Source organism: Cryptotermes secundus, unplaced genomic scaffold, assembly GCF_002891405.2.
Source record: "Cryptotermes secundus unplaced genomic scaffold, Csec_1.0 scaffold364, whole genome shotgun sequence".
NCBI classification, from domain to species: domain Eukaryota; kingdom Metazoa; phylum Arthropoda; class Insecta; order Blattodea; family Kalotermitidae; genus Cryptotermes; species Cryptotermes secundus.
The window spans coordinates 784,362-799,003 of NW_019733841.1; the positions used below are offsets into that span (position 1 = coordinate 784,362).

At 39.7% G+C, this 14,642-nt stretch overlaps 1 protein-coding gene across 2 annotated transcripts in view; it reads left to right on the forward strand.

Annotated features, from left to right (window-relative positions):
- Positions 1-14,642, forward strand: part of LOC111868249 (acetylcholine receptor subunit alpha-like) — an 84,797-nt gene that overhangs the window by 54,777 nt on the left and 15,378 nt on the right. For both annotated transcript variants that reach the window (XM_033752960.1, XM_023858726.2), the window contains 2 exons: positions 9,626-9,735; positions 12,692-12,872. In XM_033752960.1, coding sequence (XP_033608851.1) covers positions 9,626-9,735; positions 12,692-12,872 — 291 coding nt within the window. The remainder of the gene's footprint in view (positions 1-9,625; positions 9,736-12,691; positions 12,873-14,642) is intronic.

Sequence of the window (14,642 nt, forward strand, 5' to 3'; positions counted from 1 at the left end):
ACTTTATTAAATTGTGTTTGTGTCCTGTAATAGGACACTCCCGAATAATAATAGTTACCTTCTCTTTATCAACTCTACATTATATTAATAATATTTTATTATTTTTTAATTAACGGCGGTGGGGATTCGTTGCGCTGCCCACGCGACACCCTCTATCCGCAAAAGTTGGCACTAAACTTCGCCGACAAGCGGCGGTCGCTCGGTCGGTATAGTTCACTTGCGGACTAAAATCACGGAGTTTCTTTTTTTAGTTATAGAGCATACTTCTTTTTTTCATTCTGTAAGTTGAGTGTGGGTCAAGCTTACTAATTGAGAAAAGAAACGCTTCTCCCTCGGTATAAGCGAGTGGAGACAACTACACAAAATGGCCGGAAAGAGATCAGACAGAATTTCACGCTGTATGCGAAGATTAAACAGGGGGTCATAGGAGAATTCATAAAGCCTATTTTCGTTTGGCACAGATTTCCATTCATGTAAATGCATTATTATTATATTTTATTTTACTTTTATGAAGAACTTTATTGTTTGATCACAGATTCTACGTTCATTATGCCGGATATAACCTCAAAGTTTCCCTCTGTCACCATATTTGAATGAAGAATAGGAGCATGACAAGTTTTCTTACCCGCACAAAATAGTACAGACACAGAAAAAGGCTGACAGACATCAACGGTCAAAGCGGGAATCGAATCCACGACCCTAGTATTCGAAAAATGGAAAGCATTATGAAACTTACGTGTCTCGTAACGTATGTAACATGAATAAGATACAAACGGCCGCGCCATAGCTCAAGCGGTTAGTCGCTGGCTTCCCAGCGCGGCGGCCCGAGTTCGATCCCGCGTCTGGTCAAGTGGGATTTGTGGTAGACAAAGTGGCGCTGGGGCAGGTTTTCTCCGAGTACTTCGGTTTCCCCTGCCGATCTTCATCCCACCAATTGCTCCACAATCACCCTCACCTATCATCTGGGGCTGGTACAATAAGCCAGAAGTGGGCGCATTACAAGGGACTTAGTCCCACCCCACTAGCATTAAAAAATAGTATAATAAACGCATACACACACCAAACATCCATGTCTTGTGTTGGATTCGAACCCACGATCCCGGCTTTCGGGAGAGCGAAGACAGTTCATGCCTTAGACCGCTCGGCTACCGTGACCGGCAGTGTATAAGAATAATATATAAGAACTCAGTTCGTACCTCACAGGAAACAGATCCGAACCCACGATCCCGGCTTCCGAGCGGGCGAAGACAGTGCATGCCTTAGACCGCTCGGCTACCGTGACCGGCAACTCGTTTATTTGCACATAGATAAAATATATTACACGGAAAGTAAAATTATGCCTACATTTAAATAATTAAGCATTATATCATGAAGACGTGTGGAGGCGTGGATGTATAGATGCACGTATTCTTGATCTCTGCATTAGTTGAGGGTGAGTGGTAAGCTTCACGGCATAGCCGATTTACCTCCGCGGAAAGAGCCACTAGTACACACTGGATAGGAGGCTAGTTGGGCCTCAGAACGGTTCTGAACGGCGTGGAGAGAGAAAAACGAAATTGCCTATATCGGGATTCGAACCCGATCCCTACGTCGACTGCACTATCCCGGCTCAAGTATAGTACATGTTCTTGTTTTAATGGATGTGATGATTGGGGGTTGGAAATGTTTTCACAATGTTATGCACTCACTGCGAAATATATCACACGCCTGGCTGTGTTGTCGGGCAAGAAGAAACTTGTGGTTGCATAATGCGTCAAGCTATCATCTCTTTATGTTTCATTGATATTCGCTGTCACGCTCTTTCAATGAGGCGGCGAGATTCATGACCCGCCACAGGCTGGGAGAGCTGATTGCCCCTTACCGAACAGCACAGCGCTATTCTCATGCAAGGGAAATGAGTTAACACTGATATTGCTCCTCCCCTGACTATCTTAGCCGCAGTCCCTTTAGTGTGGTGAATTTTAGTATTCCGAAGGTTTCATTGATTCATTTAAATTTTATTTATGAAGAATGCTAACTTCTTTGATGTGACGCCGTGTAGATTTCGTGCGAACCAACTTGTCACCTCCATCTTCAGGGTAGAAAATCCTAGAGCGAATAACAAGTGTGAGCTGTCTATCTTCTCACTCTGGTTCCTTGCTCGCGGATTTTTTCCCTGAAGATGGAGGCGGTTGAAATATAGCTAACACATTCTTTAAAAATGTGGCACAATTCAGACATTTGGAAACAACGATAACAAATCAAAACCTGATTCAGGAGGAAATTAAGAGGAGATTGAACTCGGGTAATGCTTGCTACCATTCAGTCCAGAACCTTTTGTCTTCTCGTCTGCTGTCCAAAACACAAAAATTAGAATACACAAAATTATAATTTGCCTATGGTTCTGTATAGGTGTTAAACTTGGTCTCTGACATTAAGGGAGGAACATAGACTGAGGGTGTTTGAGAATAGGGTTTTGAGAATATTTAGACCGAAGAGGGATGACGTGACAAGTGGTTGGAGAAAACTGCATAATGAGAAGCTTCATAACTTGTACTCTTCCCCAAGTATAATTAGAATGATCAAGTCAAGAAGATGAGATGGATAGGGCATGTAGCATGAATGGTGGAGAATAAGAATGCATATAGAACATTAGTGGAAAAGTCAGAAGGAAAACCCCCACTGGGAAGACCAAGACGTAGGTGGGTGGACAATATTAAAATGGATCTTAGAGAGATGGGAGGGTATGGATTCGCTTGATCTGGTTCAGGATAGACATCCTTCTTAATATTACTCTTTTCAGTCTTCCAAGTGGTCTTCTTTTTGTAATTCTGTATGTCAGCATCCTGCTGCAGGTCCTTAATTAAACGTCTCTGTATCCGCAGTCCGTCAATAATGCAACTATTGTTTATTCACCATTTAACACATAACAAAACATGTTTCGGCCATAGATGACCTTCTTCATGTTTGACTGCATTAAGATACCTGAAGATGGCCATCCATGGCCGAATCATGTTTTGTTAAGTGTTAAATAGTGAATAAACAATTGTTCAATTATTGACGGACTGTGGATACAGAGACGTTCCAACTGGACGCTTTCCAAAAGGTTTCGTCTATGTGCAATCTTTGTCTCTCTATCTAGTGAGGTAGCAAGCTCAATGTAGCCTTCTGTATTGCAGAATCCGAGCAGTATCAGGATTCCGCTAGAAGCCCATAAGCAAACTTGAAACCATGGTACTCTTCAGAATCTTCATGTTACAGTTGTTACAGTCAGAAAAGTTTAAGATGCATGACACCCTACCTCCTTAGCAGCTTAGAAGGGGATGTAAGCGTACGAGGTCACCGTACTGTCTATATGTGCGTGTATGTGTCACAATTCCTCTATTTGGCAAATCTGTCGATTACGAAGGAGTCGCATTGTAACGTAGTTGGTTCAGGCACTATGCTACAAGCACGAAACTTCACCACCCATGAAGATTCCTGGTACTCATTTCTGTTAGAGTCTGAGTCGACCCCAGGGCCATAATACGGCTGGAAGGATTAGGTCTATTGAAAAATCAGATGACCTCATCGGGAATCGAACCTGAAACCTTCCGCCTTGTAGCATAATGCTTCAACCAATTACGTTACTGTGCGCCCAGGAGTTTGTGCAGTTGAAAAACAAAATTTATGACTTCTATCTGATAGCCTGTTCAGTTTTTCATTGGTCTGTGGGTATCGCTATTAGAGATCGTCATGTTTTTAAATTAACATATTTATTCAAAAGAGTTAAATAATCTAGTCACTAGTCTAGAGTATCATAATTTTACGTTGTCACATCCAGATTTGAAGGTAATCTGTATATTAAATTGACACGAAGAACAGGAGCTCTGCTTTAATTCAAAACGGACTAGCAGATTCTCCTGCAACGTCATCATTAATTCAATATGCAATGCTGTATCCGCCATTATGTAGAAACAAGCCACTGTGTATGATACCTGGAACTGTGCAGACGTATTACGTAGTTCCCGTTATTCTCGTCAGAGTGCGTATACATCGGAGGACAAATACATCGTGATTTCAATAACAATTTGAAATTTGAAACACTCCGTTACGATTCCGACATAAACGAGTTTAAAATGTTATAATTCCTGTGAAATTATTGATATATATTGCGTTTATTACTGAGAATATTCTACGTATATTATGTACCATATGACTTCGGTGGAGTAGGCCTCTACAATAACCGTCAGCTATTTCAAGCCTGTGAGTAAAATAAGTGATATTTTATATCACTCTAGCTGTACCCGGTGTAACACACCCCATTATAGCAGATCATAAATATTGTCACATGATAGAGTGTGACTATAGGGGGGTTTAGAACTGATGATAATGTACTGGACTCTTTAATCCAACACGTGACTACATTTCAAAGTTCACTACTACATACACCTTAACGACCACAGTTACGTCTTAACTTACGTTGCTTGGTAACGGCTACAGCGACAGAGGTTCCCCTTCCTCTGGGTTTCCGAAATTTCTCCGGTCTCACCTACCAACTTTTAATAGCAACAGCTCACGACTGAAAACCAGCAGTTCTCTGACTACAATTCGGTCAGTTGGTCGGTTAAATTGATGCTGGGCTTCGTCAGCACAGTCATTTCTGGCTTCAGACCCTTCGAGGTACACGACCTAGATTTCTGTTCTCTCCTAGACATGGACATTTTTTCGAAATGGGGCCTACTCTTGGATAAATGAGTTGCCAGTCTTTCTGTGTAGGCGCTACGCTTTCTTGTACAGCAGTTTCAGCACGAGTAAACTTCGATGGTCAGAGTGAGAGTTAATTTACGACTGGAGGTTTACCGCCAATCAGTTTATCTTGGCGCCAAATCCATTAAGGCTAACGATCAGAGGGTTTTATTTTTTTACAACTGAACCCTTGCGGTCATAGTCCATATGTAACATCCGCTCTGATGAGAAGATGGCTTTGTCTCTCATGAATAGGCTTTCTGTTTATTAAGTGTACGTATCGCACATACAGCGTGTTACTGAAAATTCTTCTTTGCTCTATATATGAGTCCTCCGTCAGTCCAGGCTTTGTAGGGCAGATCATGCCTAGCTTACGTATCTTATGCTACAACGGCAGCTTAGTCACTTGAACAGTCGTAAGCTTGACCGCCTCCAAGTTTAAGCCTCTTATACTTCCTATGTCTGGCTTCGCTATATCAAATGCTGTGAACATATTCATTCTCATTTTGTATGACTTCTGCTTCTTGCCTGCACAATTTTGTTATATAGCAATATACATACAGAAAGGTGAAAGCCGTGTGTAATTCTCGGACCGGTGTGCAACCTGGAAAATTTCCAATGGTGCAGATAACCTTGTTTCATAGGCGTTGCAATTTTAAGAGGTAGGTGTCTGCCCCTAACTCCCAGGTGGGTCAAGCATAAGTCATTACTGAACTAATTAGTGTTTTATGAAGGATTACTTTAATATTGGAGCTTAAAAGCTCACTTTTGCATAGGGAGTAGATTCTGATAAATGTTCTGAAGTTCTTGGCTTCAGTCATCTCTGTATGCAGTCTCCACGTAATCCTCTTATCGAAGATTACACCCAGATATTTTACATGATTGACGAAGGGAATATTCCGTCCATTCAATGTAAGACTAGCCTCAGGGGGGCTTAAGTCTATGAGGAAAGTAGATGGTCTGAGTCTTGCTTTTAATATCTCGGCACTGACCGCCTAGAAAACATATCTTCTTCATTGCTGTATTCTCTTGTTGCTGTGAAAACATGTTTACGGAACCGTTACTTAGCAATGACTGTTGTATAAATGTTTTTTTCGCAGTCCTTGCCTAGCAACGGGACTACGTGCCGCAATATTATTACCAACACGTCCCACATATTTATTCAGATATTTTATTATTTTGAAGCATTCGTTTACAGTCTCAGAAAGTCGGTAACTTCTCACGGCTTCTCAAATCATTGCATTTCTCTGTCCGTATATCCTTGCTTTGATTGGTTTCCAAGCGGTTAAATTTTACAGAATTATTGGGTTTTTGGACTGTTTCCATCTTCCGGAATTCTAGGTAATAGAGTACACTGTAGGTAATAGAGGACACGACTTTGGGGTAACTGGATCTGTTTCCGTCTTCATATGAGAAAGAAAGACACCTACTCAGTTGGGACCCTTAGAAAGAGCTAATCTCAATCACTTGAGATCAGCTCTTTCAAAGGGGCCCAACTGAGTAGGTGTCTTCCTTTCTCACATGAAGACGGAAACAGATACAGTTTCCGAAACGTCGTGTCTTCTATTACCTAGAATACCGAACGATTAAAAAGGTCCAAAAACCCAGTAATTCTGTGTGTCATTCACCATCGTCAGAACCCTTTAGAATCTACATGGTTAAATTTTAGTTCAGCAGAATCGAAAATGTAAAAATTATCTATACCCTGACTTATTTTCCTGGCTTATTTGAGCCCAAATGTTAAATCTGGCTATTTTTTCGAAAATAGTATGGTCTATTTCCAGGTGGGGATTTAATTTCCGTGCTTATTCATATTATAGGATAGTTTAACGCTCCGGTTGTCTTATTTCTTACAATCTACTATACTCTTATCTTCTAATTTATTCATATTTAAATCGTTCTTAATTCACTAATCTGGTCACAGTGTAACTGACTTAACTGATTACAGTTTGAAATGTGTTGACAACATATTAAAGCAATGTTTTGAAATTGCATCTTTATTGACGTTAATTTCTGCTCTTACGTGGTTAATTCAGCTCTACCCATGCGAGCGGGCAGCATTATTATCAAATCCATTGTTGTGTAACCTCAAAAGGGACAGAGTTCTTTGGCGTTGATTGGGGAGACGATGAGCGTAGGCATGTTCATGAAAAGGGACTGTTATAATCCTGCATTGCATTGCACTCCGATATTGGCCCTAGTTGACACCTCTGCTCTCGCGAAAATCAATTACAATATTGAAATAAAAGTTACAAAAGGATTGCCAGCGGCTGTGTCATTAATGACCCTTGCATTCCAGGAACTCTTTGTAATAAACTGTTTTATCTTCATTGGGGGTTTTGTATAGTTAGTTTTACATACAAACACTTCAATAACGACACAAAGTAAAAATATATTGTGATAAATTCTTTCTAAAAAAGACTTTGACCTGATGTTTTTCCTCTATGTCCGGATCTATACCATTTTCACTCTCCCTTACTGAATATCCCAAATGAGAGATTAAAACTCCCGTTTCGTGTTCGTGAGGTCCTGGTTTCAATTCTCCATATACTATCTTGCCTGATATTTTTGTGATTTTCTGTTGTTCCTCGGAGCCAATGCTTGGACAGTGTCTTAAAATGATTCTCTCCTTCGCTTCAGCGTCAGCCCCACATACCGTCGTACATACTGTTCAGTTTAGAAAGCTTAACGAAACACACAGTGTCTTGTTTATTCGACCCTTCTACCGTTCGCATAACAGAGAATACGTAGAAAGTGCTCACGACATGACACAAGTTTAGAAAATTAAACAAAAAATTGATACTAAACCTTCAAGACCGCCTCTGTGGTCTAGTAGTTACAGTTCCTGCCTACAGATCCAGAGGTCCCGGGTTCGATTCCCGGCGCTACCAGTTTTTCTGAGAAGTAGTGTGCCTGGAACGGGGTCCACTCAGCCTCGTGAGGATAATTAAGGAGTTAGTTGAATGGAAAAGTAGCGGCTCCGGTCTATAATGCCGAAATTAAGGGCCGTGGGGATTCGTTGAGCTGACCACGCGACACCCTCTATCCGAAAAAATTGGCACTAACTTCGCCGACAAAGGGCGGTCGCTCGGTCGGTATAGTTCGCTTGTGGACTACAGACCACGGAGTTTGTTTTATTTTTAAATCTTCCTGTGTGGAGGAGGATCCGAATACCTCCATCATAGCCCTGCGAGTCGTATTAGGCGATGAAAAGAGAACCCGGTGCCTGGGGGTATAACTGAGCCACCCTGTCACTGGGGGACATAAATACAGGGACCTATCCTCCAGGTTTTGGGGTTGGACGAAAGGCTGACGACCTTACTCTGTAAAAAAAATGTTGCAAGTCCAAAGAAAGAAATGTAGGTTATCTAATTCATGAAAAGTCTGGCTGTCACTCGCTCAAAAACGACTCTCTTTGCAATTACGATGATGATTATCATGATGAGTTAACAGTAATGATGATACTGATTCAGTCAATCTGTTATTCAGTAATTATCCCATCATTCGACTCTAGATTGCCAGAAATAATTACAGAGTAATTAAATAAACAATTAATTAATTAACACGACTGCCTAGTAACCAGAAGACAGTAGAACCAAGTCCCCTTTTCTCCTTCTTAGACATTATTTTCGTTATAAATTAATATTTTTAATTTTTTCGCCAGTCCGAAAAGTCAACAGGCTTCCGGTGTGTCGCTGAGAGTGTTTCTAAAATTCTGAAAATAATTCGCGTAATATACAAAGAATACATTTAAGCTGGATTGGAGGTTCTCACAGGTGTGGTTATGAAGAGTTTTGTCTTTTGGTGTATAACTCAGTATATTATGTTGAAAGTTAACAGGCGTTTCGGATGAACATTTCTCCTCAATTTTTAGGGTCGACCATGAAACTGGAGGCAACATATTCCTCATAAATATCGATTTGATTTAAACAGAATGTACGGCGTTTTGTTCCAGAAGACAGAACTGTGCGTTCAAGTTGCCTGCTTTTATCCCATCGGGGTAAAATTCGTGGTCTTAATAATAAAATTAGCTGCGCCCTCGATTTTCAACATTTCTAAGTTACCTTTCATATTATCACTCAACATCTCCATATATTACGTTTATGAAGTTCATACAGACTTTGAGACTGATACAGTCGGATCCTTTCAAATTTCGTGTTATCTAAGTTACGCAGTCAACTTGGTAACAAATTCCATTGAACGAGGACCTTCTTTATAGGCGGTAATTGTTCAAGTTTTAAAAAAATGCCTCACCTTGAATGGAACTCAAATGCTCACTAATGTATTCATGAGAGCCCTCTGTTCCGTAGAACTGTCAGACTGGGCTTTATCTGTTGGAAATTTAATTACATATGTTGAGTTGCAATATGGGGAATTTCACTAATTACTGTCATGAACATTGATACGAAATTTCCGAGGCGTTGGGTGAGACACCGGTCTAGAATACCGAAATTAACGGCCGTGGGGATTCGTTGCGCTGACCAAGCGACACCCTCTATCCGCAAAAGGTGGCACTAACTTCGCCGACAAGCGGCGGTCTCTCGGTCGGTATAGTTCGCTTGCGGACTAAAATCACGGAGTTTTTGTTTGTTTGTTTGTTTTTGTTGGGTGAGACAGAGAGCTTCAGGATAGGGGGAAAGCCAGAAATTGTGTATACGGATTTATGTTTAAGCCGTTTGAGAATATTTTTACGGATAACCTTACACATGTGGGTCTCCGTATTATTATGAAATACAGATGAGGTCACAGACGCTGTTCAAATTCCCTTAAAGTTAGTATTTGGTACACTGCATTTTGTTAAATTTGGATTTTTTTTTTAAACCGATGAGGAGGAGGTAGATGCCTGGCTCGACTTCCTACCCTCCCTACTGCCGCCCACAATGCTGAACTGAGTTAATGCGAGAAATTTTTCTTACAGTCATGGCACGATTACAAGTTAAAATGGGACCCGAAGGAGTATGGTGGAGTGGAGATGCTACACGTGCCCTCTGACCACATCTGGAGACCAGACATCGTACTCTACAATAAGTGAGTCTACACGAAACACAATGAGACAGCGTCCACAATTATTGACAACACTGTGACACCATGGAGCTGAGTCCTTCTTGAGAAACCGCCCGTCGCTGAGCCATTCAAGAACTTTCCAACAATTTATAGAACCGGAATGTTCATTACCGTGTTAACAAAGGTCCACTACTGGTCCCTATCCTGACCCTGAGGAATCAATTCCATAACATTCCACCGTATTTCTCCAAGGTCCACATTAATATAATCCTTCTGCCTACTGATAGGTTTTCCTAGTGGTATTTTTCCTTTTGGTTTTCCTACCAAAACTTCCAATGCATTCCTCTTCTCCCCAGTCACTCACTCATGGAGCTGAACCCTTCTGGAGGAGCCGCCAATTCTGCAGCTATTCAAGAATTTTCCAGCATTTTATGGAACCCGAATGTTCATTACCCTGTTCAGAAGAGCCCTCCACTGGTCCCTATCCTCAGCCAGAACAGTCTAATCTATACCATCCTATCCTATCTCTCTAAGAACCATTTTAGTATTGTCAACCCACCTGCGCCTTGGTTTTCCCAGTGGTCTCTTTCCTTCTGGCTTTCCCACCAATATCCTATATGCATTCCTCTTCTCTCCCATTCGTACTACATGCTCTGTCCACCTCATTCGCCTTGAATTATTCATTCTAATTACATTTAGAGAAGAATAGAAATTATGAAACTCCTCATTATCCAATTTTAACTCTGAACAGGATTATAACTCAGGATTTGAGCTAGCTGTTGTTATAACGCTGTGTAACAGACATTATAGCCCAGAATATATAACTCTTCAGGCTTATAATGCATTTACTTACGACATGCAGTGGCATGTGTGGACAAGTTACAACTTGTTTCGTTCAGTATTATGCCGACATCTGGTCTAGTATAGGTTATGTGTCTAGTGACCCTTGTATGTGTGTTTTGTGTCGTGCCATAGCTGAGCTTGTTCACTGCCAACTGGCTTCTCACCACGGAGAATCAGTTTCAGTTTGTGCACTGAACATGTTGGTTCAAGTGGCAACATTTGTGACCTGTGTTTGGAAAGACTTTTGTTCCAATCTAGGTCAGGACTCGTACTATCTTGACTGAGATACTTGCTTGGCTTTATTCAGTCGCTCTAAACAGGTGAACGGCTCGTTAGTATCTCCAAATATGCTACGTCAGCTTCCGTTGCAATCCTTTCAGGTTCGCCTAACATGATCATGCTCTTTGAGCATCATTCATTCATTCATTCATTCATTCATTCATTCATTCATTCTCATTCCTGTTGTTCCCTCTGGAGCATAGAGCTTTCGTGAAACGCTTCGTTTCACTTCAGTTTCTTAATCTATACACACTCTGTAGTACTCCTTAGAGAGGGGATCAGCCCTTGGCAAGACTGCTACCTGCACAGGATAACACAAATACAGAATAAATGCTGACAAATATCATGACTCGAGTGGGATTCGTTACAGTTGATAAAGTGTCCTACAATAACTTACAATTAAGTTAGATCTGAGATGTTTACGATAGTGATTATGAAGAGTATTACCTTTCGGGTTGTGATGCCGTGTATTCTGATAGATATTTACAGATATTTCGGAACAATTATCGTAGACGATGAGCAAGTCATGTAAGCAAACATTAGAATACCTTAACCTTCCACTCAAAACACTGGAGCAGTACGTTGCCTCTGGAACGTCTGTAAGCTTCTACCAGTCTACACGGCGTCACATCCCAGAAGATTGTGGGATGCCTTTCAATTATCGATCTGTTCTGTTAGACTCATATTCGAGAAACTTACTATCTTACAATCTTATGTTTGTGTATTTTTTTTTGTTAAAATCGATAATTTGTTAAATGACACTAAGAAAATCCTGTACATTTTCCAGACGCCAGAGATAAGCACAGACGGACGAAAAAAGGAGAGAAGGTCCACAGTAGCCATCTCGATACGTAAAAGTCGCGTGTTTTTAATCTAGAGTTTGATATTCTCAATGTCACAGCTCATAGCTCTTTTGAAATAGTAACAACAAACGCGCCACTATCAAGTGACAACAAATTAAATATCACAGTTTTTTAAATCATACCAGTAGTTACATGCATCACATGTTTCTACATTAAAGACACAGCGTTTTGCCCACACAGTGTATTTGTGTGTTGCATATGATTCTTGGAGAATAAACAGATAATTAGCATTAATCAGTTGGTTTTTATAATTGAGATACAAGGTATTAACTGAATTTTAAAATATTATTTAGATGAATTTCATGTTTAAAAGTTCTGAAAAATCTTAATATAGCACTCAGTTATAAAAAATATTTACAGAGTTCTCATAAGCAGTTCTGAAATTCTGAATAATTTGTCTTATCAAAGTTTTTCAGTTGGAATTGTTTTACTAGTATTTTTGCAGTGAAAAGTGTGATAGGAAATTAGACGTACGTTTTATTTATAAAATTCGTACTCTTTTGGGTTGCTTCATATTTTTAGGTAGGCGGTAGCCTGATCTCTGACAAGCCCGTTTACATCCTTAAATATTATTATTAATGTACGTATATCAAAGTATCTTACGGTAAGTTTACTTATTTCAGCTAAAAATATTTTGTTATTTGATCTGATTTCAGTTAATTCTAATTTTATTTATCGTGATATTGTTCTTTTGTTAGTCATTGGAGTCAACAAAGTCTCTTTCTGCTATTTTAGCTTTTATCAGAATACTCACACACATGCCTTTTCCTTAACAAATAATTTCCCATTTGCGTCTTGAATAGGAATCCGCAAAGTTTCTTCTTGTAATAGGTCAAAGATTATTAATGGCGTTCATTGTATTCCGCTTCAAGTGTTACACAGAATTTGGATGACAGATGTATCGATAAATATTTCAATGTGTGTGAAAACATTGTCCAGTAAATTCAACGTTTTCTATACAGACGATTCATAAAACTTTCATAACTTGTTTTCAGCGCTGATGGAAATTTTGAAGTCACTCTGGCAACGAAGGCAACGCTCAACTTCACTGGCCGCGTGGAATGGAAACCGCCGGCGATCTACAAGTCTTCGTGCGAGATCGACGTAGAATATTTTCCGTTTGACGAGCAGACGTGCGTCATGAAGTTTGGATCGTGGACCTACGATGGTTTTCAGGTAAAGAGAATTGAAGTACGTCAATATTTAGCACTCAGTATAGAATGTTTTCACGTTCTATGCATGTTTTTATTTTGTAATAACCTCACTTTGTGTAGGCTGGGTTTTAAGTAATTTGGTATTTTAAGTGTATTAAACGTTTGAGACCAACATTGGGCATTACAGTTTTATTATTAACTGAAGATTTAAAAGTATATACTTCCATGTAATCATATATTTTGATAACAACTGACTAAATGAATAACATTCATCCATAATTTCCTCTGTTTTGCCTTTCTTATTTTGTCTTCCATTTCTCTTCGTTTCTTATTCTTTCTTCTCTTTCCTCCCTTTATGTATAGTTTCTTCTACAATTTCTTCCTTTCTGCTGATCTTCATTCTATGCCTTCTTTGCCTCATTCCTCCTCTCTCGTTCCTTATTTACTCATTTCTTTTTCTCCTAAAATAGTCCTCCATTTTCCTTTTACCTTTCCTTATCTCACCCCCATGCTTTCTTCCCTTATAATAAATGGAGAAGTAGAGGTGAGGAATTGCGATGCATAGAAATTTGAACAGCCACTCAATGCTTATTCACCGCCCCGGATATTGGAAAGAAAATGAGAAATTAAGATGGAACTCGAGGAGACTTCTCTCCTAAAAGACCGGTAATCAAATAAGGGCAGGAATAGGATCCTGTTACAGCTGTTTGAAACCGCACCCTTACCCCAAAATTACGTCGACTTCACACAGATCACAGCGTGGTTCAGAGAACGAATGCACTAAGTTGTGACTGGTGGAAATTATACGTCAGTCAAACAGGTTCCTTCTTTTATAAAAAATTAATTTTATAAAGAAGACTTTATTGATATGCTTGTGTAATTAAATTTGAAGTTTCAAAGAGAACTACGACTTGATAAGCAATATAGTAGGTGACACTATTTCAGAAATTAAGACGTGTAGAAATTATTCGAAATCTCATGCATATATCCAATGTGCTCTTGCCCTCAAAACAGTATACCAACTTGCACCTCTTTCCAGCAACACTGCCAAACGTTGGAATAGACACTTACTGTCATCAGTTACTCATTTCGCAGTGTGAGCACAAATAATTCCAAACAAACACCTGTAATTACGTATTACACCAATATTTCCATTTGTACAGTTCAACTGTAATTTGCAGCAATGTGATCTGTTCGGTAGATACTTTTGTCGGTTGTTCTATGTAATTAATTCAAACTGATATAACATAAAGAAAAAACAAAATCCGTGGCTTGTAGTTAGCAAGCGAACTATACCGACTGAGCGACCGCCGCTTGTCTGCGAAGTTAGTGCCAAATTTGCGGATAGAGAGTGTCACGTGGTCAGCGCAACGGATCCCCACGGCCGTTAATCTCGGTTTTCTAGACAGGATTCAAACTGATATATAGATGAAGAATTCTATATTCTGGAATATAAGGTCGTGTAATCAGTTGAAAATTAATTACATTTTCATAACCAACGCTATGAAAACCTCAAATACTACAGGATACATTAATGTCGCTAGTAGAAAAAACCCTCGAAAATAAATTAACTTCTTCATGTGTCCACATTTGGAAGTCCAGTCTCTCTAAGTTAATTATTACACTGTCATATTTAAATAATGGGAAATTCTGCGCCATAGAGTTTATATTTTTCTTTGGAAATATTTATCAAGACACAAAGTCGAACACAGGGCGGTTACAAGTTTCAGACAAAAATAAATGAGTGTATTTCATGAAGCAGGACGTCGAGAGGTCTAAATCTATAGGACAA